The sequence below is a fragment of the Drosophila simulans genome, chromosome 2L (assembly GCF_016746395.2).
Source record: "Drosophila simulans strain w501 chromosome 2L, Prin_Dsim_3.1, whole genome shotgun sequence".
NCBI classification, from domain to species: Eukaryota; Metazoa; Arthropoda; class Insecta; order Diptera; family Drosophilidae; genus Drosophila; species Drosophila simulans.
The window spans coordinates 5,256,440-5,279,609 of record NC_052520.2 but is presented as its reverse complement, the minus strand read 5'-3'; the positions used below and the strand labels follow the sequence as shown (position 1 = coordinate 5,279,609).

Sequence of the window (23,170 nt, the reverse complement as noted above, 5' to 3'; positions counted from 1 at the left end):
CCAACTGGCGAATATTGAAGTACAGTAAACAATTGGCAGTAAAAGACCTTTGGTGCTTTGTTTCATCATTATAAATAGTTTATTTTCATTGATCAACACAAACGAGTTATTTTAATATGCATATAGATAGGGCTGTATATAGTAGTAGTCATATGTATTTTCTTGTGTGCTCCACTGCGATTAAATGTAAAGTGTAATACAACTTTAAAAGTGAATGCTCGCCCTCACGTGGACTACGAATTACGACACCAATGGATCGATTTACCAGCTAGATGGTCTACAAATATATTATGTGTGTGTTTTTAGTTTTGTTTCTAAAGTTTCATAAACTTCGATAACATTTAGTTGAGCCACATGGCTGACCGAAGCGGCAAAACATAAATAAATGGAGAACGACAAACATTAGGGTAGGATATTTAAAATTATTTATTGCAGAATTTATTCATCAATTCTTTTCAGATTTCTTTCGTCTCTCACGTTTTGAATGTGCTTCACGCGTTTCTTAAGTGTAATGTATATGTTTGTTTCACTACATAATAATAATAGTACTCGATACAAAGTAAAATAAAATAAAATAAAATAAGCTTAGCTTGCAACTAAAATTATGTACACGATAGGAATATTGATATCTGTATAGTTATATAGTATGTATAATTAATTGTGTAATATGTACAACAGCAAATACTTAGTAACGTTTGCCTACAAACATAATAATTCTTTATCTTCTCCACTTGCGCTGTGCATAAGGAAACTTGGGATGCATAAGAGAACAATAACGTGGCTGGGTGACCCCGCTGCGCATCGCAGGTCACCAGCTAGCTATGCAAACAAATAGCGTGTGTGTATGCAAACAGGTTAAATTAGAAATTCTTTTGGGCTGACCCTAAGGATTTGTTTAGCTCCGAGTTGACGAGATCTATATAGTTAAACATTCACGATTACAAGACTCAATACAGTGGATAGATAAACATACACACGGATACGTGTTGGCCAGTTTTGGGCCACAGGGCCTGGAGTCCAGTCCCTGTGGTCCAGACCTGGCCCTAGAGTTCTACTAGAGATGGAGACATGCATGCATTGGTATCTTATAGTAAACACTCGGTTTTGGACATCTCTACTACATATGCTTAAACCAACTTCTTTGTCCAGGAGAACTACTGGCGCCATGGAACTCTCTGCTCTGCCATCAACTGCTCTGCTCCCCCGACTCTGATCCCTTCAGAGCCTCTGTCTCTTCGCTCTCTCTCCTGATCCACCTAGTCGTGATCCTGTCCAGCTCCCGGGGCTTGCCTACTCCGCCAATATCATCTTGATGTTGGCCACCTCGGACTCCAGGAGCTCCAACTTCGACTTGAGCATCTGATCGCGCTCGGCACTGGTTACCACATTGGCCTCCTTGGGCGCCAGTAGCTTCCTCTGCAGCTGTGCCGTCCACTCCGCACTGGCGATGGAGATGCCGGAGTCCCTTTCGTCGCTGGAGTTGTCGCCGCCATCGTTCCAGGCCGGCGGCGATGCCCGATTGCAGTTGGGCTCCTGCTTGATGTGCTGCAGCGAAAGCAGCGCCGTGGCTGCCGCATCCTTGTCGCCGAGATGGGACTTGTGGCGCAGCTTGAGGGGCAGACAGTTGTTGGCATCGCTGCCCTGCTGCGGACTGCTGCGCTGCAGCTGCAGTGGAGCCATGTGCGCCGGTTCGTGCTCCTGCTCATCATCGCCGGAAACAGCTCCCGATGAAGAGGCCGAGGACAGAGTGGAGGAGGTGGTGGAGGAGAGCATGTGCTCGTAGCTGGGTGAGCAGGCGCGTCGCGATAGATTTAGCACACTGGCCGCACTGCCGGACACCGATGAGCTACTGACCGCATCAACGGCACTGCTGCTCACAGCCGCCTCGACACTGTGGCTCCAGGCGGCAGCCGCTTCCAGGTGATCCTTATAGGCGCTGGGAGCGGGCACGTAGAGAGCAGCAGATGGTGGCGGTGGTGGAGCTCCCACCACGGCTGCCGCGTTGTATAGAGCGCCGGCGGCCACCACCTTGCGCAGGCTGTCCAGATCCTCGGGCCTGACATTGCGGTTGAGTGCCTGCTGCAGTTGCACCTGGAGATTGGCAATGGTGGTGCTTGGCGGGCGGTTGTGCGGATCGGAGATGGCTGGCGAACTGGAGCCGGCACTGGGACTGGGCTCCTGCTGCTGCTGTTGCTGCGGTGGCTGGGAAATCTGCTGCTGCTGATGCGGCTGATGCTGCTGCGGCTGTGGCTGGTAGAGATGCTGTGTCTGGGACTGGGGCACAACCAACTGTTGTAGGTGCGTTGGTGGCGGCGCAACACCCGCATGATGTATGTGGTGGACACTCTTCACTGTGGCCTCTGGTCGGGCATTGCCATTGGGTCCGTAAATCAGTGGAGATAGTGGTGGACCCACTGGATAGCCATTGTGGCCACCTTGGGGCGATCCCTCGCCCGATCCACTGCCCGAGGGCGAGGAGCCCGAGGAGGAGCCACCACTGCCGCTCATCTTGGCGCGCTTCGTGTTGCTCAGCACCTGCTCGCTGGTGGGCAGCGAGGCCAGGATCTTCTCCACGCTCACCAGATTCTCGCCGGAGATGTTGAACTTGTCGCGTATGGCGTCCAGCTGGGCCTTCAGCACATGGTTCTCTTTGGTCAGCTCGATGACGCGCTGCTCCAGAACCATGTCATTGTAGCGCCTCTTCTCCCGACTCCGCTTGGCCGCCTCGTTGTTCCTTCTCCGGCGATCCCAGTAGCTCTCGTCCTTCTTGTTGTCCGGCGTGAATTCGCGTTGCTTTCGCTGCGAGAAGAGCTCTTTCTGGGCGGCGGTCAACGCCGACTGGGGTCCATTGCCACCCTGTGAGGGCGACTGGGCCATCATTCCATCTCCATAGCCGCTTCCCGGGACATATTTGCCCAGGCTGTCGGACATGCCGCTGTCATTTGACTGCGGACTTATGGATCCGCCGTACATGGACAACGGATGCACTGCAAGGAGAGAAGGACATAGAATTAGTTCTCAAGCTTTGAAACCATAGAAAGATATATAATTGCTATGATATGATCAGAGCCACTGCATCATTATATTCTTGGACACTTACAATTAGAAGCCTCGTTGGAGCTGCCGTTCATCGAGAGAGTCGGCGATATATTGGACAGCCGGACGTTGTTCATCATGGCTATGTTGGCTTTGTTGTGGCTGTTGGTGGGCGTGCCGCTGAGGACCTCGGGCATTGCTGTGGACACAGACGCCTCCGGATAGAGTTTGCCCGGCGGCGCTAGCAGGAGCAGCTTCTCCTCCTTGCCTCCGGTGTGGGGGCGTGGCCCGTAGGGAAAGTCGCTGCTGCTCAGCTTCTGCTGGCTGTAGTGATGCAGCTGCGCTAGCTTCTGCTGCAGTTGCTGCTGGTGTTGCAGGTGGCTGGTGTTGCTTTGAGCTTGGATGCGGGGAACTGCAATGCAAAGATAGAGAGGTTAGTCTCTTTAACATTCACAATTCCTTAAGAAGATACGCGGTATATTTTACTATATTGCTAGATCAGTTGGCTCTTTATTTTTAAGCTATTCCAAATATTTCCTATTAAGAACTGGAATTAGTGCGTTCTACCAATTTTTACAACACTCATTTCCTGCGCCTAGAATCAGACAACACTTTTTGCATCCCCGAAAATAATAAACAAACAAGACCTTGCCCCCAATTGAAAGCCAAGATTGCGCAGAATATCTCTTTCCTGCTACCAAAACAATATCACTTATCACATATTTATGGCATTTCTTTCGAATGTTCTTATCTAGCTATGTGACATTTAAAATATACATATTTAGTAATACTAATCAGGCTGAGCATTTGATAAGCTAACAAATTGACAAGGCGTCCGCCACTCAACGCAAAACTCGTTGGGTCCCCAAAATGTCTAATGCGATCTTGTCTGGCCAACACACACGCACATGCAGAACTTTCTTTGTTCGATGGTCCTTGCCCTTGCTGCTTGCCCTCGTCTATAGCTTTACCGTTTGCTTTCGTTTTTAGCACAGGCATTTACACAATGATTACGGCGAATGATGCAAGAATCGGCGAGTGGGAGCGAGAAAGAGAGGGCGCGAGAATTAGACGACAAAGAACCAACACAATCACACACACACAGACAAAGTGTTAGAATGTAAACAAGAAATCGCACATTGCACATCTGTGTGTGAGTGCGCCCCCGCTCCGGTTCCCTTGTACATCTTTCTCCCACTCTCTTTCTTTCTCACTCACCCTCACCATGACCATCGAATTGGCATTTACAGTTCAATGTGCTCGCAGACACAAACACACACACACACACATGCACGACACTTAAGCGCTCTGGCGGCCAGACTCTGCCGACAACCCCTAAACGGGAGAGCAACAGAGAGGGCAACACAGAGAGCAGCGCTGCAGTCGGCATCTTGACAAAATTCACAAAAACAAAATGACTAAGCTTCGCCAGTCATTCCATCGCACCCCACTCAGCCCCCCATTCACCCACACTTTTTCGGGCTATTTTGTTTTGCGTCTCAATCTTTCGTGTGTTATTGTTTTCAGCCGACTAAGTTTAGTAAATATTCTAGAACTGATTAACAGTTGCCACTGTACTACGCAAAAAGAGCAGAAATATTTAAATATTGTGATTGTCATCAGTTTTCACACCAATTCTCAACAGATTTCAAGATCAAACGTGGAAAGTTCAAAAATGCTGCTCAAAGAAGCACATAGTTTTAAACATTTCATAACACAGATTTATTTGTTATTACTTTTCGTGGCATTCGAACACCTACATTTATTGTTGCTGGGATTATCCTGCTTGTAGTTATTGCTGTAATTCGTATCCGTATTGTTTTTGAGTATCAACAGATTTTTGGTCGTTGCAGCCGCTTTGAAAAAGTTCACTTTCTGTTCCAGCGTGCAGACAATCGACATAATGTTTTGTTGTTAGAACGAACAAATTGGCATTGTTTTTGTGTGCGCTTGCAGATATTATCCAAATCTTTTTGAAAATCGCTTTTCAAACACTTGTGCAGTTCGGGGTTTAGCCGATTTGACCGATTTAGTTGGCTAACGCGACGTTTCTGCGCTTGATGCACTTGGCCGAAATGCTTTTAACGGCTCGACCGACGGCTCTCACTTGCTTATCGCGGTTGTGAACCCGATCGGCTGTATATTATATGGTTTGGTAGTATAGTCTAGAGACTTATCGCGAGCGCCTGAACCGCTTCGAAAGAAGGCTGAATCGCAATTGAATTTGTAAAAGCATTTCTCCGACGAGCTGCTCGGCGGTCACGTTGTGGCAACACGCATCCGATACACGCGACCCAGCGTGTTCGCTCGCAACATGTTGCCAACGGTTCGATGCAGTAAAAGTGAAATTTCTCAATCGCCGCTTCGAACATGCACGAACATGCGCGTTGCAGGCGATCACATTGCCGTTGTTGTTGAGTAATCAGCGCGGCAATCTCGGCGAGAACAAAATCGTTTCGAGCTGCATATTCGAAACTAGAACGTGATTCCTGGCTGCGGGGGGTGGTGGGGTAGCTGTTGCCAGCGGGTTCGCTCTTGACGCTCAAACACACACACACACGTAAGGTGACTGAGGTGCTTTGGCCGCGTGAGTCCGATTTCGATTGCGATTCTTATTCCCATTCTGATTCCAATTCTCCGTACTGGTTGTATTCATTTTTTTTTTAGCCTTTTTGGGTTCGATGTGTGAGTATGTGTGTGTGTGTGCCAGTTGGGTTGGTGACGCAAGCGTCTTACACAAAATATTCAGAGAACCAGCAGCACATTATTAATAATCGAGAATGCATTCAAATGCACACATGCAAATGTCTGCGGAGTTGGGAAAACTGATTTAAATGAAAAGCTTAGGCAAGACACTTTTTTTTAAGTTGCATGTAAGATTGGAAAACTAAAGAAATAATCAACATTAACCTCAATTATGAAAGGTCATTAAAAACTTTAGAACATTGATTAGGAAACAAAAGTATTTACCTTAAGAAATTACTTATTGATTTAATTTTAATGTATAGCATTAAAGTATTATACATATTTAAAGTGCCAATCAGTTAATTTTTGGGCTTCCCCACTCTACAAACATTTGCGTTCATAATAAATTCCCAGAAAATCCTAATCGAGTAGACTAAACACTTATAGATGAACCATAAACAGTGCCTTTGCTAAGTACTAGCTAACAATTGAACTCGTCTGAATCTGCATACAATTAACAATTAACAATTTATTTAATGAGCGACGAACAAATCGACAGATCACGTGGCTTTAAAACTTTGGAATGAATATATGGTCGTGCCGATAGCTTCCCAGCCACCAAACTGTCTGCTGGGCTATTACAAAACCACTTCACAGCTTATATAAATCATAATTAAGTGCTCAACACTGCGATACGGTTATCAGAATGGATGGGGTAGATCCACAGCGACTATCAACTTAGTTGCAGTGGAAGACAAAGACGGCTATTTAAGCACTACGCTAGGCAAACAACGAGTTGTTGTAAAAAAAGTAAGGTCGGGAGATATTACGTAATTTCCTATTCACCAGGCAGTAAAACACTAACGCGGAACAAACAGTGAATAGAATCGAATCGAATCGAAAGAAGGAATTCCATAGAATTCGCATAAAAAGAGTTCTCGTTGGTGATTACCAAATGCCAGCAAGCTGGAAAAGTGGAGAATAAATGAAATGCAATACATATGTACATAATTACTGATAAAGTGCAATACATAAAGTGCACTTTATCTGTGCTAATAATAGAACTAAGAACTATATTGCATTAAATAAGTAACACACTGAATAATATTGGTGTTTTTCAGTACGAGCCTATAACTGACCTATCCTCTTGGGGCATAGCAATTTCCTACCAACTATCGTTAGCTTATGTAATCTGGCTATCCACTTGGCAGTTGTTTCAATTGCTAGCCAATGCCCAGCTTCCAGTTCCATGATCATGAGCAAATCCCAATTACGCGATCATTGCGCGATATCCACGTGAGTCGCCCGATTCACGTGTCCGGACCAATCGTAGTCGGAACCGTCGGATTGGCGGGCCAGACCCCCGACCAACCGCTCTGGGATACCCCGTAATCTGCGGCACATCCATTATCAGTATGCAAATGTATGTATGTATGTATGTGTAATGGGGCCCTTATCACACTCCGCTCTGTTTGCTGGTTTGCTAGTGTTTTCTACTACTAACATTTTGCCCCGGGATGCCAACACTCATTTTTGGGTTTGTTTTGACACCCTGATACTCGAATAGAAGGTATAGGGTATAGGGAGGAATTGCTGTAGTTAGCCCAAAACGGTTACGAAACACTTTCGTCGTCGGCGTCGACTTTGTATTCTCGGATTCTGCTAGCACCCAGTGAAAAGGCGGTGTGGAAAACCCCCTGCTTCACCTCCATCCCCCTGCATCAGCAGTCAAGTTATAGCAGCGCTATTTATATTTTCCGCAGCAAGAGGCGTGCGCGCTGACTCGACGTTCGCCGCTGGACGCTCCACGTTCGACAATCGGCAATCCAGCAATCCCGCCATCGCGCCACCCGGCAATCCGACCACCCGGCTATCCGGCAATCGGCGGAGCGGTCACGTGTCGCGGAATGTGAGGCACCAGCGGCTAGTGCAACGCTCCCCAAACAGCCGGCCTGCGACGGCTCACATGTTGGCGACTTGAGTCGGCTACGCAAGCCAAATGGAAATTAACGTGTTCTCCACTTATTGCGTTTGTTCCCTCGCCGATACAGTGGTCCTTCGAGAGAAGGAACTGCTATCTTCCCACTAAGTAATATCTAGCTTATAATATATTTTTATATATTTGAAATTTTTCCTTGAAAGATGTTTACGTATGCGTAATATTACGTATACGCATAGTCTGCTGTATGTGGTATATGAAAATATTACGTATACGCAGAGTATGCTGTACTTCTTATATGCAATATTTGTATTTATCTTACTCTTGCATATTATTACAGTTCTTTTTAGTCAATTTGCACTGTATCAAGATTGATTTCAATACTAATATTATTTTTTTTTTCATAACACCCTCCATATGTGCGGCTTGCAGGGGGGCCCAATCCCAATAGAAAAAAATGCAAATCTTCGCAAGAATTTTGTTTGCACATTGCATTGATTGCTATACGCCAAAGGTTTTTGTTGTTACTTGGCAACGTGCTCGCTGGAATTGTGCCGCTGCGGTAATTGTAGTTGTAATTGTCACAACATGTAATTCTTACTGTTGTAGTTAGGAGCGAGTAGCGAATAGCTATATACCCTATAGTGCGATGACTCAGGATAGCAATATTTAACAACCAACTTGAATAAACAAAAGTGCTGGGTACTCAAATGCACAGCAAAATATAGTTTTAAGTTGACTACTACTTCTAATCTTGGTATAGGTCATTTAGGAAAATAAATTTCTAGGAAATGCACTTGAGTGAAGTGATAAAACGGTTATTACAGACGATGAAAGTCCGCGTTATTTAAACAACTTAAAACAAATAATTGTCTGTGGCCTTAAATTACTAACAATTTCCAATGTTCGTATTATTAATTATAACTTTTTATTTCAAAACTCAAATTAACATCGCTCACTATTTCGTTATACCCGCCTAATTAAAGGTAAGCACTCACATTCTTATATAATCAATACGTACGAGTATGTGTATGTATGATGAAATCTGCATTTAAATATTACATTTTTTATTAATTTATTATTGAATGTTGACTTACATTCGGATTCGTTCTTTGTTCTGCTCGGTAATCAAGTCGCGTTGGTTATGCAATTATTGCAATGTGATTTCGCTTGCTCACTCGATGCTTTTTGCTTGATTACAGCGTGTAAATGAATACTCGTCAAGTGCAAAAGCTAATTTTGTTTAAGTAATTCCTATAAATTTGAGAAATTTAAATAATAGTGCTTAAAAACGACAGGCAAATAGATATGCCTTATAAGCTATACAGATATAACTTTGAGATATCTGAGGATTATGAGCATATATAGATTGATTAGTAAGGCAAAATTTAATAATAATTTATATAATTTTTATTTATTTTTATATAATTTATATATTCTTAAGCGGCTCTGATAAGAATCTCTGCCAGCTTTTGGCTAAATTTTCCATGACGTCCTGGCCAACTTGACCTCGAAAAGCGCGTCAACGGATTTCCCCCTTTTTCCCGGCTGCAATGGTTGGGATTTATGTTACTGCTGCCGCCGCTGCCTTTGCTGCTTTTCCTCTGCGATGGCTGTGCAACGTGAGTAAACAGGCCACATGATGATTACCACAGCAACCGGTGGTGGACGTCACCAGAGCCAAGAGCCAAGAGCCCGAGCCGTAGCCGTAGCCGTAGCCCGTCAATCAGGTCGTATGCCGATGCCCCGATGCCCCCTCTGGCACAGTCACCCACCCAGGTAAACCCCATTTTCCAAGTGTTACGCTGGCACACAGACCCCGATGCAACATGCAACCTGTTTGAAGCAGCGCTGCTGGGAAAACGTGAGCGGCAAACGTGACAGCGGGTTCGAAGCGATTTCTGGCTGGCCTACTAAGGCGTTTGAGGGCCCACCTGAGGGGGGAGGCAGGGGGTTGGCTGAGTGGGCCGTTGGGATCGGGATGTTGGGGTTGTTGCTGTGCGAGGGAGGGAGGGTGGTGGGCTGGCTAGCTTACACCATTCGAACGATAAACATTGTACGGCAGCAGGCACGTTGCCTCGGGTGGAAAGGTGGAAAAGGTGGGAAAACGGGGCTCTCCGAACACTCGAAAGTCACATTACCGCTGTGCCTATTACATGACACACAAACGATGGGGCGGAAAAAAAAACGAACGCCAGACGACGGGGTGCAGCAATTGTGTGGACTTAGCCGTGGCAATCAATCGGACACCTGTAAGCGGCAACGTGATGAAAAGCGTGCCCGCCAACTGTCATTTAGAGGGGCGGTGCTCGGGGGTGTCAGGGGTCAAGGGTTCACGCCGGGGCGCACCTAATTGAGCGGGAAATAATCAACAGCTCTATTGCCATTTCCCAGCTAAAAATCATTCGGTACATCCCTTAGTTTAATAGCTGGAAAGATTTTTTAAGCAGAAAAAGGGCAACTTATTTTAAAAGCGATTAGAATGTAACTGTTTTTGGTGTTTTTTACTTAAAAAATATGTTGTTTATATCAATTTTTAATTAAAATATGAAATATTATGGCTTAAGTTTTAACTGCAAGTAATGTATTAATAATAATTAGATTATTTATAGCATATTTTATAATAGTATGAATATATTTTTTCCAAACCGCCCGCCAGATGGCGCCAGCACTTTGGGGCTGCGTAAGTTTCTAGATTCAATGCGGGGGCAGCAGCAATGGCCAAATCGAAGTCGACGGCGACGTTGGCCGCGTAATGAGTGCAAATGTGAATGAACTTCCCGCAGACGCACACGCAGCTCTATTGCCCACTCGCTCGCACACGCGCGCTCTTCCTCTTTGGCCGAAAAATCTCGGAAACAGCCACAACAACAGCACAAACAACAACAAGCATTGGGGCAGAAGAAACCGAAACAGTGGCCACAAACAATATGCGCTGGCTCCTCTGGAGCTTACAACTTTCACACCGCACCACATCGAAACGTCTAGCACACACACACACATACACACATGAGAAAGAAAGGCCCCGGAGACCGAGTCCCCCGGTTTTGGAAGACCCCCCTTCCCCACCAACCGGGCAATCCACCGCTTAGCCCCAACTTTTGATATCACTCCGTTCTAAACGGCAAACGAAACCGAAATTTTGTACACATGAAATGTATACCGATAACGGTAGCCCATTTATTATGCAGAACCCCAATTCGAAGCTTTCTTTTGACCCCCCAAATAACCGTTAATCCAACCCGATTATGATATCGATCTGCCATTCGGTAAAAGTGATTCTAAAAAACATAGAAAAAAATGTATTTAAACATATTCTTAAGAAAACCCTTTGATTTATTCTATAATATAACAAATTTTCTTTTGCATCGCAATAGAGCGTTGAAATTTGAAGGCCAAAGTTCAGAACAATGAACTTTCTTTGAGAAATGGCCATTGCAACTCTGTTCGAATTGATTAAATACATTGGTAATGTGCGCTAGCACAAACAATTAACAAATACAACACTATGAAGTCCAGTTAGTTAGCTTACCCCATTTTCAATGATTCACTTTATGATTTGATATAACAAATTTATTTGATTTTGGGGTCTATTGCGTTTCACCTTATGACACATTGGCACACACACACACACACACACGCACACCTACTTAGCCGTATTTATGACTCTTATCAGAACGGCTGAGAAATCCATGGGGCTTTGTGTTTTCATCGCTGGCCACAAGACAGCGCACTTGAGAAATCACTTAACATAAGCGGTAATAGCCAGCAAACAAGCCAGAAAGAAAGAAAGCCAACGCAGAGTGGGAGCCAAGAGAAGCTGATAAGGCACAAAAGTGCGGTACAATTGGGGTCATAATAATAGAAGTGTTGCCAAAGTTCTAAAATATTAAAAAAAAAATAATAAGTATATATTGATGTTGAAACGTTTGGATAGTAAACAAGTACCTCTTTGTAAAGAACTATGAATGAGAAAACGTTTTTCTGTGGTGGGTCTTAAACCCATATCCCTTAGCCCTTTTGAACCAAATAGCACTATTATTTTGACCCCAACTGTATACGCTTTTGCTGTATTCGTGCGCTGCACAGAGGCAACAAAGTTGTGAAGAAATTTGGGTCTTGCTCTAGTTTTCACAACCAAAGTTCAATGATCGATTGCAAAGCCAAAAAAAAGCTGCTTGTGTGTGCGAGAGAGTGAGCCCCCGAAAGAAAGAAACAGCGCGTTAGAAAGAGAGGGCTGTAGATCGACAGAAAGAGACGGTGAGACACTCTTTTTTCGCGCTGTATTTTGCAGAACTCACGCGTCACATGTAGAAATGTCTGCGGGCGCTTTCTGCTTTCTTTTCATCGTGCAACTTTTGCGATGTTGTTAAGTTTCCGAAAGAAATTCGTCATAAAATAAAATTTTATAATTTTTGTTATACGCCTGCGTATGTGCTTATGTGTATGTACATACGATTGTGTGCGTGGATTCAACTTGATTTCATTTATGAGTTTGTTTTCATCATTTACTTAGAGTGTCGCTGATAAACAATTTCTGGCTGTAGGTAATCTTATTATTATTGTGATTTTCTTCTTTTTTTTCGGTTAACGAAATTAGAATAATGAAAGCAAATACGCGCACACACATACGAAATTTCCGAGCCCAAGAATGGAAAGTCAATGCACGAAGCTGGCAGCGCTGCAGCTGCGGCAGCAACAATTGTGTAGCTTTCTTTTTTTCGTAATGAAATTATTAGAATTTCACATAACGCCATTTGTTGTTGCCGCCGTCAAAGTCTTTCTAATTGGGGAAAAAGCTTAGCTTTTGTCAACCTGTCGATGCGAGTTATAGAAACTTAACCTTTTTTTCTGAGCAATTAGTGCATTGCGGAGAAATGCGGAGAATCTTCTGGTATACGCTATATTCATGTATAAGTCTGCCAAGAAAGTTAATCGTGGGCGAGAAAGTCAAGCTTCAACGGAGGCGAAAGACTTGGGGTTCAAAGACCTTTGCTGATCACTGGTTAAGCTTACGTACATATATCGTGGAAATAAGTTGTATGAAATGATATGGTTATGTTAAATTTTGCAGTTCGAGTATTTCAAGTGATAATTAGTCCCTTATTGCCTATCTTAACAGTATTCTGAACTGTGCTTAACAATGCCGTCTTAATACATAACACGACATTCATCCCAAATTACGAACCGTAAAAGTTAACCCAAAAACAGCGGGCTACGAAAAAAAAAAAGCTGGCGACGAGCAATTATGTAATGCCCACCTACCCAAAATTTCCAGGCTACGAAGAAACCGAATAAAAGACAGTGAAAATGGTGCATAAAACGCGGACAGAGATAAACGCAACAAGGGAAAGAAGCGGTTGTGGGGGCCAGAAGAATTCTCCAAAGAACGCTAACTAAACAAGTTTTCGGAATTGGGTAAACGACATTATTAGAGGCACAAACGAGTGTGTTACAATATTAGGCCACAGTACCGTTAGAAGCGCGCAGCCAGCAGATTGAGAACTACCAAAAAAAAACAAAAAGTTGAGAGCCCCGAGCGAACGGCATTCGAAAGATTCGTTCTCTTTCTGGCCCCCATTGTCTTATGTAATCAATTACAAGAGGAACGATAACGAAGAAAGCACGAAGCGGAGTTCTTACTTTCTCCGCAGAAGTGGGCCAACAGCGGGCAGCGACGCCGGCAGCGGCAGGAGCAGCGCGATTAACCAACCGAATGGAAAAGAAGGGAACCAAGACTGTCGTGTAATTATGAAACTTTCACGCAAGACCCACTCACACTGCTTCAATCGCATCGGAAACAAGACAAATGTACTGTTCTCACTGCAACTGCTTTTTTGGGACTCGCAGAGCACTGGAAAAAGTTTATTTGAAAACCTTTAAAAACGCGCTTTAAACTATTACTCTAAGAACCCAAACATAATTAAAATGTATATAAAGCATTATTTAGTTTAGTTTATTAACTGTTTTCTAATTATTAGCACTACTAGTTTGCTCCTAACATCCTGTTCACTTGTAAAAAATATGAATATTTTTCACTGTGTGTTTTTTTCGTTCGTTTCCAGTTTAGAATTGGGTCAAATAACGGATTTGTTAGTCGCTCTCGCGCTGTTACTCTCTTTGTTTTGGGGCTGGGGCAAGATCGGCCAAAAGAACGTAACAAGCTGCGTCATCGCTTACTCCACTCCACCGCCACCGCCACCTTCCCCTGCCGCTATCACCACCTGCCCCTCCCCCCTTGGAACTTCAGTCGCAGCACACAAACCGAATTTTAAAATTGAGAGCACCGCAAACCGGTTACAACATGCGGCTCTCTGCGCAGCGGATCGGTTTTACTCGGGCTTACTCAGCTGCTCCGCTCACCTAGTGGCCGGCTTTCATGCAGGTTCGTCTCGAACATGCTGCACCACCCTCCACCTCTCCCTGCCACCTTACCCCTCACCAACACCGCACTGTTCTACATTTCTGCAGCGGCAGATGGGTGAAAACTTCAGCGGTACAGGCGGAAAAATTGCACTACAAAATGGGCATGAATTAAGATCTGCATCTAAGCTTTACGTTCTACAGTATTAACTTTAACAAGATAATGCAGTGTTGTTAATTACACAGAAGACCAGTCTTCTGTGCATCAAGTACAATCTAAGCTGATCTATGTTTCTTAATAGCATACATTCTTTTAAAAACATACATATTAATATACATCACTCGTTTAGTTATGTTTTTTATTTAAATATTACTTGCATTTTGAACAGTGTAGCCAGTGTAGCTAGCTTCTTTTTTGGCCCGGCTTGAACACCGGTTTAGAACGTTCACTCACGAATCGCCGCGGCGGCTCATTAAAGTCGGGCGAATGGACGAACGAGCCACATAAAAATCTTTTACTATTTTTATTTTTATTGTCCAAGAAGAGAAAGTGTTACGCCAATTGATTGTTTAATTAATTTTCTTTCTGCCGCCTCTTCTTGCCAGCTGGCTAGCTTCTTCTTCAGCCAGAAGCCCCTGTTCACGTTCAAGTCCATGTCCAGAGCAATGTCAATGACCATGGCCCAAAGCGAAAAGTATCGTTATCGACAAGGGAAAACCAGACTCACCAAAACGAAGAAACTAATACACTTGGCTAAGAGCAAGCAAAACTTTTTAAGCCATATTAAAGTTGAGTGTTATAAAATGTAGAATGATTATTTCATTATAATCTGCGAAGTCTTAATAATTTCTTTGAAAATTAATCACTCTAACTAAGTCTATGAAAGACTATTGCTAACTTCTTTCAGAGTATGGCTTAAATTCGCAACAAATATGAGCGGGGCCATCGGCGGAGTAAAAGTTTTGCACAATGCGCTTCATTTGTTGGCCATTTGACGACTTCTTCTGCCGCTGCCGCTGCTGCTGCTGCTTTCATATAGCCTTCTTTTTTTATTCTTTGGCCAGGCATTTGCAATTGTGACTTTGGCTTTGTCTAGTTTGGCTAGCTAATGTGTCAACTGTACCGCTGAGGCGGCGCTGTCGAACCCAATGAATTATGCATTCGGGCAAGTTACAACTTTCCAAATTGCTTTCCTCTGGCCATGTAGTTGTTGTCGCTAGTACCGCCACAGTTGCTGCTGTTTTTTTTTTTCTTCTTCCAGTTGTTGTTGTTGCCAAATAGAAAACTCTAACCGCTTATTTGCACTTAGACTTTCGCGCGATCTTCAATTAAGATAACTGCTTTGCTTGCCCTGGTTGCAAATCGACGGGGAAAAACGTGCGAATGCCCCGAAATCGAATCGAGAACTATATATTTATTATGAATAACTCTTTGAAAAATATAAATTACTTAAAAGATATTCTGAAACTATGATGTCAGTAATTGGAATATATTCTAAGTAAGATATGGTTGTTTTTCGGTTGATAATTACAGTCCCTATACAACGAATTATCTGCTTAAAAAGATATATGAATGAAACTTGCGGAAGAGACCTTAATCGTGTCACAAACTCACCAATTAAGTACAGCAATCATGCCCTGCGTATACGTAATCTGTGCTGCAGCTAAGTAAATAAAGCATACGCCCCATGGGTTATATAAAAGTGCCACTGTAAATTACAATTATATAATGCAACAGCGATAAAACCCACACAAAGACGAAACCAGAACACCAAGCGGCGGACAAAGAAGAGAGCGATCGTTCTGCCAACAAAGAGATAAAGGAAGCAGCGAGGGGTGTACAAGGAATAATGGGAATGCAGCGGTGGGGGAGGGGGGGGCGGCAATGTCGAAGACCCAAGCCAATATAAGGCGTCGCAAGTCCCAATCCCGATCCGATGCCAGCGGATGTTGCGATTATTACGAAATAAACGAAGAACCAGAATGAATAAGAATGAAATCGAAATGACAGCGAACGAGAGGGAAACACGTACATACGTGCACGCACACATACAAACGCAGAGAGGATCGTCGCAGATACAGATACAGATACATCCACATCCAGTAGGCAGTATATTCGTATTATCCCTTTTATAGCAGAAAATCAGAAAATGCCAACGGCGCAGCTCGGCGCAAGAAATTCTTAAGAAATGCTAAATTTAGAGCGCCAACAGCAGCCCCCAAGCCCCTCAAAGTAGGTTGATTGGTCATATCTCGCAGTTCTTTCCATTTGTTGTATCTGCTGCTGTTTTTTTTGTAGACCCGGTATATTATATTATTCCATTCTCCCTCTCACAGTTAAGTTAAGCAATCTGCGCAGTTGCAGACAGGAACATAAAACTCTGACGAAAGAGTCTTGAACTTTGTGTGCAACAGCGGTTGAACTTTTATCGCAATCCTAACTCCCCCCTCAGTCGCTTATCGCGCTTTCTTTGTCTCTTCAGCAGTTCACATTTCATCATCGAGTGCTCAAAACTCAATGATTATGCAAAAGTTGTTCGGGGAATATTTATTCACTCGCTTAATTGGCCATTTTTCGCTGACTAATGGGAAATGCATGTGATGTCATTTAGCTAAAAAGATCTCGAGGAAATGGGGGAAATCGAGAATGAGCAAAACGGAAATCGAATGCAAATCGTTAGGTTAATTAACATGATTATAGTTAGCAGATCTACGAATATGCATTTAAGAAATTCCCATGAATTTCTTTTTGGATCTTTCAATAATATATATTAAGAACCATATTTCGTTTAAATATTAAGTCAACTGCAATGTCTCTCCTTAACAAGCTTATAGTTAATAATAAATAAAATTGTGTAATTTTAATTACACCATGCTTATTCCGAATGTTTCCTCAAAAACCCGAGCTCCGCTTGCGTAATTCCACATGACGTAAATCACGATTGCTAATTATCAAGGTTAAATGATATATAGTATTAATAAAAAATGATTTTCGTTGATGCCACCACCAATTATTGGGTGAAGTAGAACTAAGCTGCTAATTAAAAAGTATTTAATAATAGAGAAAAGTAAATATTAATATAGAAGCGAAAATTGTTATGAATTGATTTAATGAAAGTAAATTACATGTTTTTGCAGCTCTATATTTTTCCAATAGATCGTATTCCTTCAGGAATACAAACCAGTTTACCACAATTTCCAAGAAGAAAGAGAGGGGAAATAGGAAAGAAGGAGATGGGAGAAATGAGGGCAATTGAGGGGCAGTCACTGCCTTGCATACATATCAATTTAATTGTAAGTATGCATAAATATTTCAACAGTATTACTATCGCAGTACTTTGAGGGCCCATATATTACATTACCCTGCACATTTTACATAGACCAAGAGGAAAATGAAGAGGTGGAGCAGGGGGAGGGGGCAGAAGGCTAAAAACGCGACTACCCCACGATGCCAGCTGCGCATTTTTTTATAATGCACACAGACTGGGTGCTGTGCTAATTTATACAACAATAATGCGAGTATAATTTTTGTTTTTACTTTTCTGCCCCGCCACCAAAATGATCTTATTGGAATACCCACACACCCGGCGCAATACAGTCGCGGTAGAGTTAATAGAGCCGAGAATCAACATAAAAAAAAATAAATAGCCAACCAAAATTTTAAATAAGCCCAACTATTGTGCTCAATTATATTATTTTACAACTATATTATGTCAAATTATAGAATATAGAACAGTAAATACTCCTATTTTTCTTTCTTAATATCCTGGTATCTACGTTTTCTACCCCTGCTGTATGTATAGGGGCTGCAGCCGTGTGAGCGAGCGAGAGAAGAGCGAAGCCAACGACAGATTCGTTCAGCCTTGAACTTCTCTGCGAGTGCATTAACTCTGCGGGCAGCGCTGCCGGAGTCGCAAAATGCTGGCTCTTGTCTCGCTCGCACTCGCAGCCCCACCGGCTAAATGGCATACGCAATGTGTGCCCAAATGCGAGTGTGTATGTGTGTGTGAGAGTGTGCCGTATGTGTGTGGCCAGTGACCGAGGGATTTGGTTGAGTGGAGGGGAATGGAGCGGGGAGGAGGGGTTCTGGGCTGCACATTCCGCGCCTCGGATCTGCGATCTTGCGCTTTATGTAATCTAGAATACTGTCTTGTCATACGCGTACAGTGGAACCCCAGTAAGTTAGATTTGCAGTTAGTTATCTTTATTTAGCTATGGTATATTCCAAATAATATATATTCAAATGAAACAAATTCTTGAAAAGAAACCTACAAGTGGGCAACATAATAGTTGATACTACGAATATTCATCTTAAAGATAGTGAACTGTATTTATGAGTTTCTTCTGAGACTGGCTTCCTTTGCTTGGAACTGGCACCCCCATGAAGGATTGTATTACATAAGCGACAAGCGGCGGGCGATAAGTTTCGCTTTCGCATATGCACATGTGGGCGTGGTATATACACACACATACAAAGGCGTATCTGCATACAGGCAAACACACACACATACGCGAGCACCCGATTATGAATACAAATACTCGCACAAACAGGCGGTGAACACTCCTTTTGTCTGGCGAGTGAGTGTTTTGAACCTTCGAGGCACTGGCCTTGAACCTACCGATCGCAGTTTGTTTGCAAAACAGACTCACCGACACACGGACACCCAGACACACGCACACTAGCACACACGCGAGTGTGGGGAGTTATAAAAACAACTTCAATTCGGTGTGGTTCTTTTTTTTTTTGTATCGCTCAGCGTTCTTTGTTTTTGTTCTTGCAATTTGTTGGTTCTGCCATTCACATTTATAAACATTGGCATTGGACTCTTGCGTTGGTGTGCGTATTTGCCTGACCCCACACAACATTGCACTAACACACACGCACACATTGCGTTTTGTCCTTGAGATCGTTTCTTGCCGTTGGCGCACTGTTGCCGTCCCTTTCGCGCCCCCCTGTTACAGCACCAGCCTCCCCAATCGCCCCACCCCCTTCCCCACTCCATCGAGCTGCAAAACAACTGTTTTTCATTGGAGGTTTTTCAGGTATTTCGTTCTTAAGTAACTGAAGTTTCGAATTCAGGTTGCCAAGCCCCTTGTTCCAAATTAGGGAGTTAAATGCTCATAACAGCCGTTATTTAACGGAGTATAACGGTCAAAGGAAGAATCATCTTTAATACAATGCTTTATAGGAAACTAATATCTATAAGTTGCAAAATCAAATGAAAATCTTACAAAACATTCAATAATATCTGCAAAATAATTAATATGTACTAAATATATAAACCAGATATATTTAGTGACTTCATAAAGTCAACGACTGTAAAAAGCGTGCACCATTTAATTGATATACCATATAATTGCGTTTCAATAAAATTTTTTGGAGGTATGATACAACTTGGCTGTTGTTTTGGATATTTGGCTTTCGGAGAGAGGTTTTGTGCACCCTTATCAGCCATGGCCACCATTTGGTCGTGGTTCCCGCCTCCCCGGGACTCCATGTGTACGGCGATTACGAATGCATTTCGCTTATCACTGCCGATAAGTGCCACCAATTTGTACATAAGTATGTAAGTATGTTTGTAAACCCACTTTTTATGGGGGTGCGCATTGCAGCCGTCAGCTGTGGCCTTTGTTTCAATATTTATCGAGTCATTCTGGTCGAATATACAAATACATAAATATATATACAAATGCGTATGCGGGGCTGGTGGAAATTTACTTTTAGATGGTTTTTTCGGAGAGAAGTGACCGATAAGCGGGGAAAAAGATTTCAGTTCACAACAAAAACTTTTCGGGTTCAAGGATGGTCAAGTGAGCAGAGCAAATATGCATTGCATCATGTTGTTTCGGTTCGATATTGCAAATATTGTATTATTTGTAGACTTCTCCTTCAATTGACGTTAATTGAGTAATCTATGAATAATCGCAAATGATTCACCTTCAATTTGTCGTTCAAAAAGCAGCGTGTTCAATTTCCCATAATTCCCCTTTAATCTTGAAATGATTCTGGCTTGAAATTCTAAGCTGTAATATTATATGTAAATATGAATGTATGTGATGCATTTCAACTCGTAATCACGGATTTGTCAAGTGATTAATTGGATTTTTGATTTCCTTAAAAAAAACAGAACTGAAAATGCTTGCAGAATGTCTTTCCCTTAACAAGTACTTAATTCCAATTAAAATGACTCATGCGAGTATATAAAGAACAATATACATATTACAATACTGTTTATATACAGGAAGGATAAAGTAAACGAAGCAACATGTTATTTCATTGGCTTCAATTTAGGCTCTTTATTACAATTTATGCATTTTGCGAATTCGAGGAAAAGCCTTAAATAAACAGTTAATTTATTTGGCTGTATTAACTCAAAGACCATTTTTTTAGTGTAACATTCTGTCAGTACACGATGCTTGTGACTCAGCAGTCTAGGAATTTTAGCACCGGAAATGCTTAGGTGTAATAAGTTTGCTTGATCCTAAACAGCAATTTGATTATTACAAAGAAATTTTAATAATTTATTTTACTAATTACTTGGTTAGCTAATAGTAAGATGTGTACTTTTTGAGCTGGTAGTAAGATATTGTATACCCACTTTTGCAGTCTGGAGACACATATTATTCTGGTTTAAGAACAGAGGGGGGACTCCATAAAAAACGTGAATAGGATGTTGATACCCCCACACCGACATTTTATGTGCATATGTATGCACTTGTAGTTGGAACACTTGCACTTGTTGTCTGCCAGTCAGTGTAGGCCCCTCTCCCTCTACCACCATATCCCTCCTCTCATTCACTCTTTGTTCCTGTCTGCTGTGTGTGTGTGTGGGTGTGTGCGTGTTAATATCCGTTAAAATTTTTGTTGTTCGTCTTAATTTTACACTGGGAAAAATACTTTACAGAAGAACAACTTGAGATATGTACAAAAGATTGTTAATTCATGGATGTTTTGAAATAAGTTGACGATCTAAATCCTAACCTCTTTTAAAAGAGATAACGTATTTTAGGGATACGATTTCATTTATCAATACATGGTATAGAAACTACGATTGTTAACGCCAGGTGTACATACATAATGATTGTACAATGTTAATTATGTGTATATAGATACATTTATATACAAAGATACTATATATAGATACACTATATATATAGATATACTATAGACACATATGCATGCTTACGGTAAAACAAAGGAAACAACTTTTCTGTTGCACTGCGAAATGCGATGTGACCGCCAACGCAACTTCGCAGTTGTAATGGCAATTACTTTTCTTGTTCCCCTTGTTGTTGCTTTTATTACTTTTTTCTTTTTTTTTTTTTTGCAGTTGTTAGTAATATTAGTTTTTGTTGTCATTTCGCAGTGCGATGACTTCCGCGTTTGAAATCGCGCGCAATTCGCGCGAATTCCCGCCAACCAATGCGTTCTAATCAAGTCGTATCTGTATCTCTATCTGCCGACGCACCTGTATTTAGTTTGCGCTTTTTGTTTGCCTGTGGATTCGTTTTTATCTGCAGCACCGCGTAAACTTTAGGGTTTATGAATGAAGCGCGAATGGGGAAATAAGGCAAAAAAACAAAATAACTACAAAACAATCGAGTGACTCTATCAAAAGGCCTCGACTGAATCACATGTCGTGATCACGCTCCTGATCGTGAAAATCGCAAAGAAAGGAAAAGAGAGCAGGCCCAAATTTACCAACTACCCTACTTCTTGGGTATATTAAACTAACTATAACTATATCATTTACGATCAGGGATTCATAGAAAAGGAAGTATATAAATAAGTAACATAACTAATATAAATTATTTATTATAATTATAATTATTATAAAAACTAAGAATTCAATATCTTTGATAACTTTGAATAAAAAATAATAATTTCGAATAATCCCCAGTACTTTTCATTCACCTACAGAGAGGGGTATCACTTAGTGTACGCCCAACACTTACCAAACGCTGTTGGCCAAATTTTTTGGCTTTTTGTTTTGATCGCGTCGTTTTAATGTGTTTTCGTATTTGTTCCGGCGGCTTGTTGTTGTTTATTGGATTATTTCGTATACATATGTATAATGTGTAGTGTGCTGTTTATTTGCGTCTCTTGAATTTTGCACCCAAACATACATACATACATACTTATGTGAGCAATTGCATATTTCAATTTCGCTAATTGCGCCACAAATTACAAAAGAAATGGCCAAAGTACGAAAGGCGCGGCCGTTGGTCGTTATGAAATTCTCGATCTTTTGGCCTGTTTTGTTTTTGTTTTGGTTTTAGCCAATTCGCTTTTTTTGGCCACCGCACAGAAATTTCACTTTTCGCCGATAAAAGAATCTTCGAGCACTTTTGTTGTTGACGTGGGTGTGTTATGTTGTTGTTGTTGCCACATAGCCAAACGAATCGAAACTGAATTTGTTGTTGGCCTGCAATTGACCGTCGCCGGCTCAGTCGACGCAAATTGCATTCATGTTTTCAAAGTCTCAGTCAACGGCGAACGAACAAGTTCAATGCTAAGTGGCCGTCGAACATGTTGCATGCTGCACTGTTGGCCATCGAACATGTTGCAGTTGCCTGTGCTCGTTTGGCCGCTCGACCCAGTTTCGTTCTTTTTCTTTTGGGCCCGTTGGAGTTGGCTTTATGCTGCTTATGTTCCCCATCTTACCGTTGTTTCGTGTTCGTGTTCTTTAACGGGGCCCGCTTTCTCTTTTTATTTTGGCCAAGTCAATTGATATGCTGCGCTATGTTTTGAAGTCTAGCCCCGTTCCCCCACCAAACCAATATCATCACTCCCATTTCACCCAGCGATGATCGCCTGTCAAGTTCTCGCTTCGTGATCTTTCTGCCATTTGGATAACGGCCGTTTCTTTTGGCCCGAAATCGAATGCCAATCCAATGCATGAGCGGCTTTCTGGATGAGATGCGACATGAGTCAACGATACATTTCTGAAAACAAGCCAGCTTATTGTGCTAACTAATCTGCGTACAGTAGTCCTTGGGAAGAAGGATAGCAAAAAATGTAAAAATGTTAAAAAATATTGATTTGTCTTCTTAGATATCTTATTATTAAATAAATTTACCTAGGTATTCCAAAAGCTTTGATTGGAAGGACCTCAGGACTCTGCTCCTAGGGTTCACTGTACAGGC

General features: G+C 42.3%; 1 protein-coding gene across 2 annotated transcripts; it reads right to left on the bottom strand.

Moving 5' to 3' along the window:
• Positions 1–402: 402 nt before the first annotated feature.
• LOC6731065 (formin-J) lies at positions 403–22,488 on the bottom strand. 2 transcript variants are annotated; one of them, XM_039291055.2, is made up of 3 exons: positions 21,980–22,488; positions 3,101–3,448; positions 403–2,987 (listed from the first exon to the last, which is right to left on the bottom strand). In XM_039291055.2, the coding sequence occupies exons 2-3, from the start codon at positions 3,231–3,233 to the stop codon at positions 1,291–1,293; spliced, it is 1,830 nt and encodes a 609-aa protein (XP_039146989.1). In that variant the 5' UTR covers positions 3,234–3,448; positions 21,980–22,488; the 3' UTR covers positions 403–1,290. The 2 variants fall into 2 exon arrangements, with proteins under 2 accessions (XP_039146989.1, XP_002078224.1); XM_002078188.4 differs by lacking the exon at positions 21,980–22,488 and adding an exon at positions 4,797–5,275.
• Positions 22,489–23,170: the final 682 nt, after the last annotated feature.

Coding starts and splice junctions, on each gene's coding strand:
- LOC6731065 (XM_002078188.4), bottom strand. CDS start 4,938: ATGTCGATTGTCTGCACGCTGGAACAGAAAGTGAACTTTTTCAAAGCG. Junction 3,449..4,796: donor TAATCCCAGCAACAATAAAT/GTAGGTGTTCGA, acceptor TTTGCATTGCAG/TTCCCCGCATCCAAGCTCAA. Junction 2,988..3,100: donor CTCCAACGAGGCTTCTAATT/GTAAGTGTCCAA, acceptor CTCTCCTTGCAG/TGCATCCGTTGTCCATGTAC.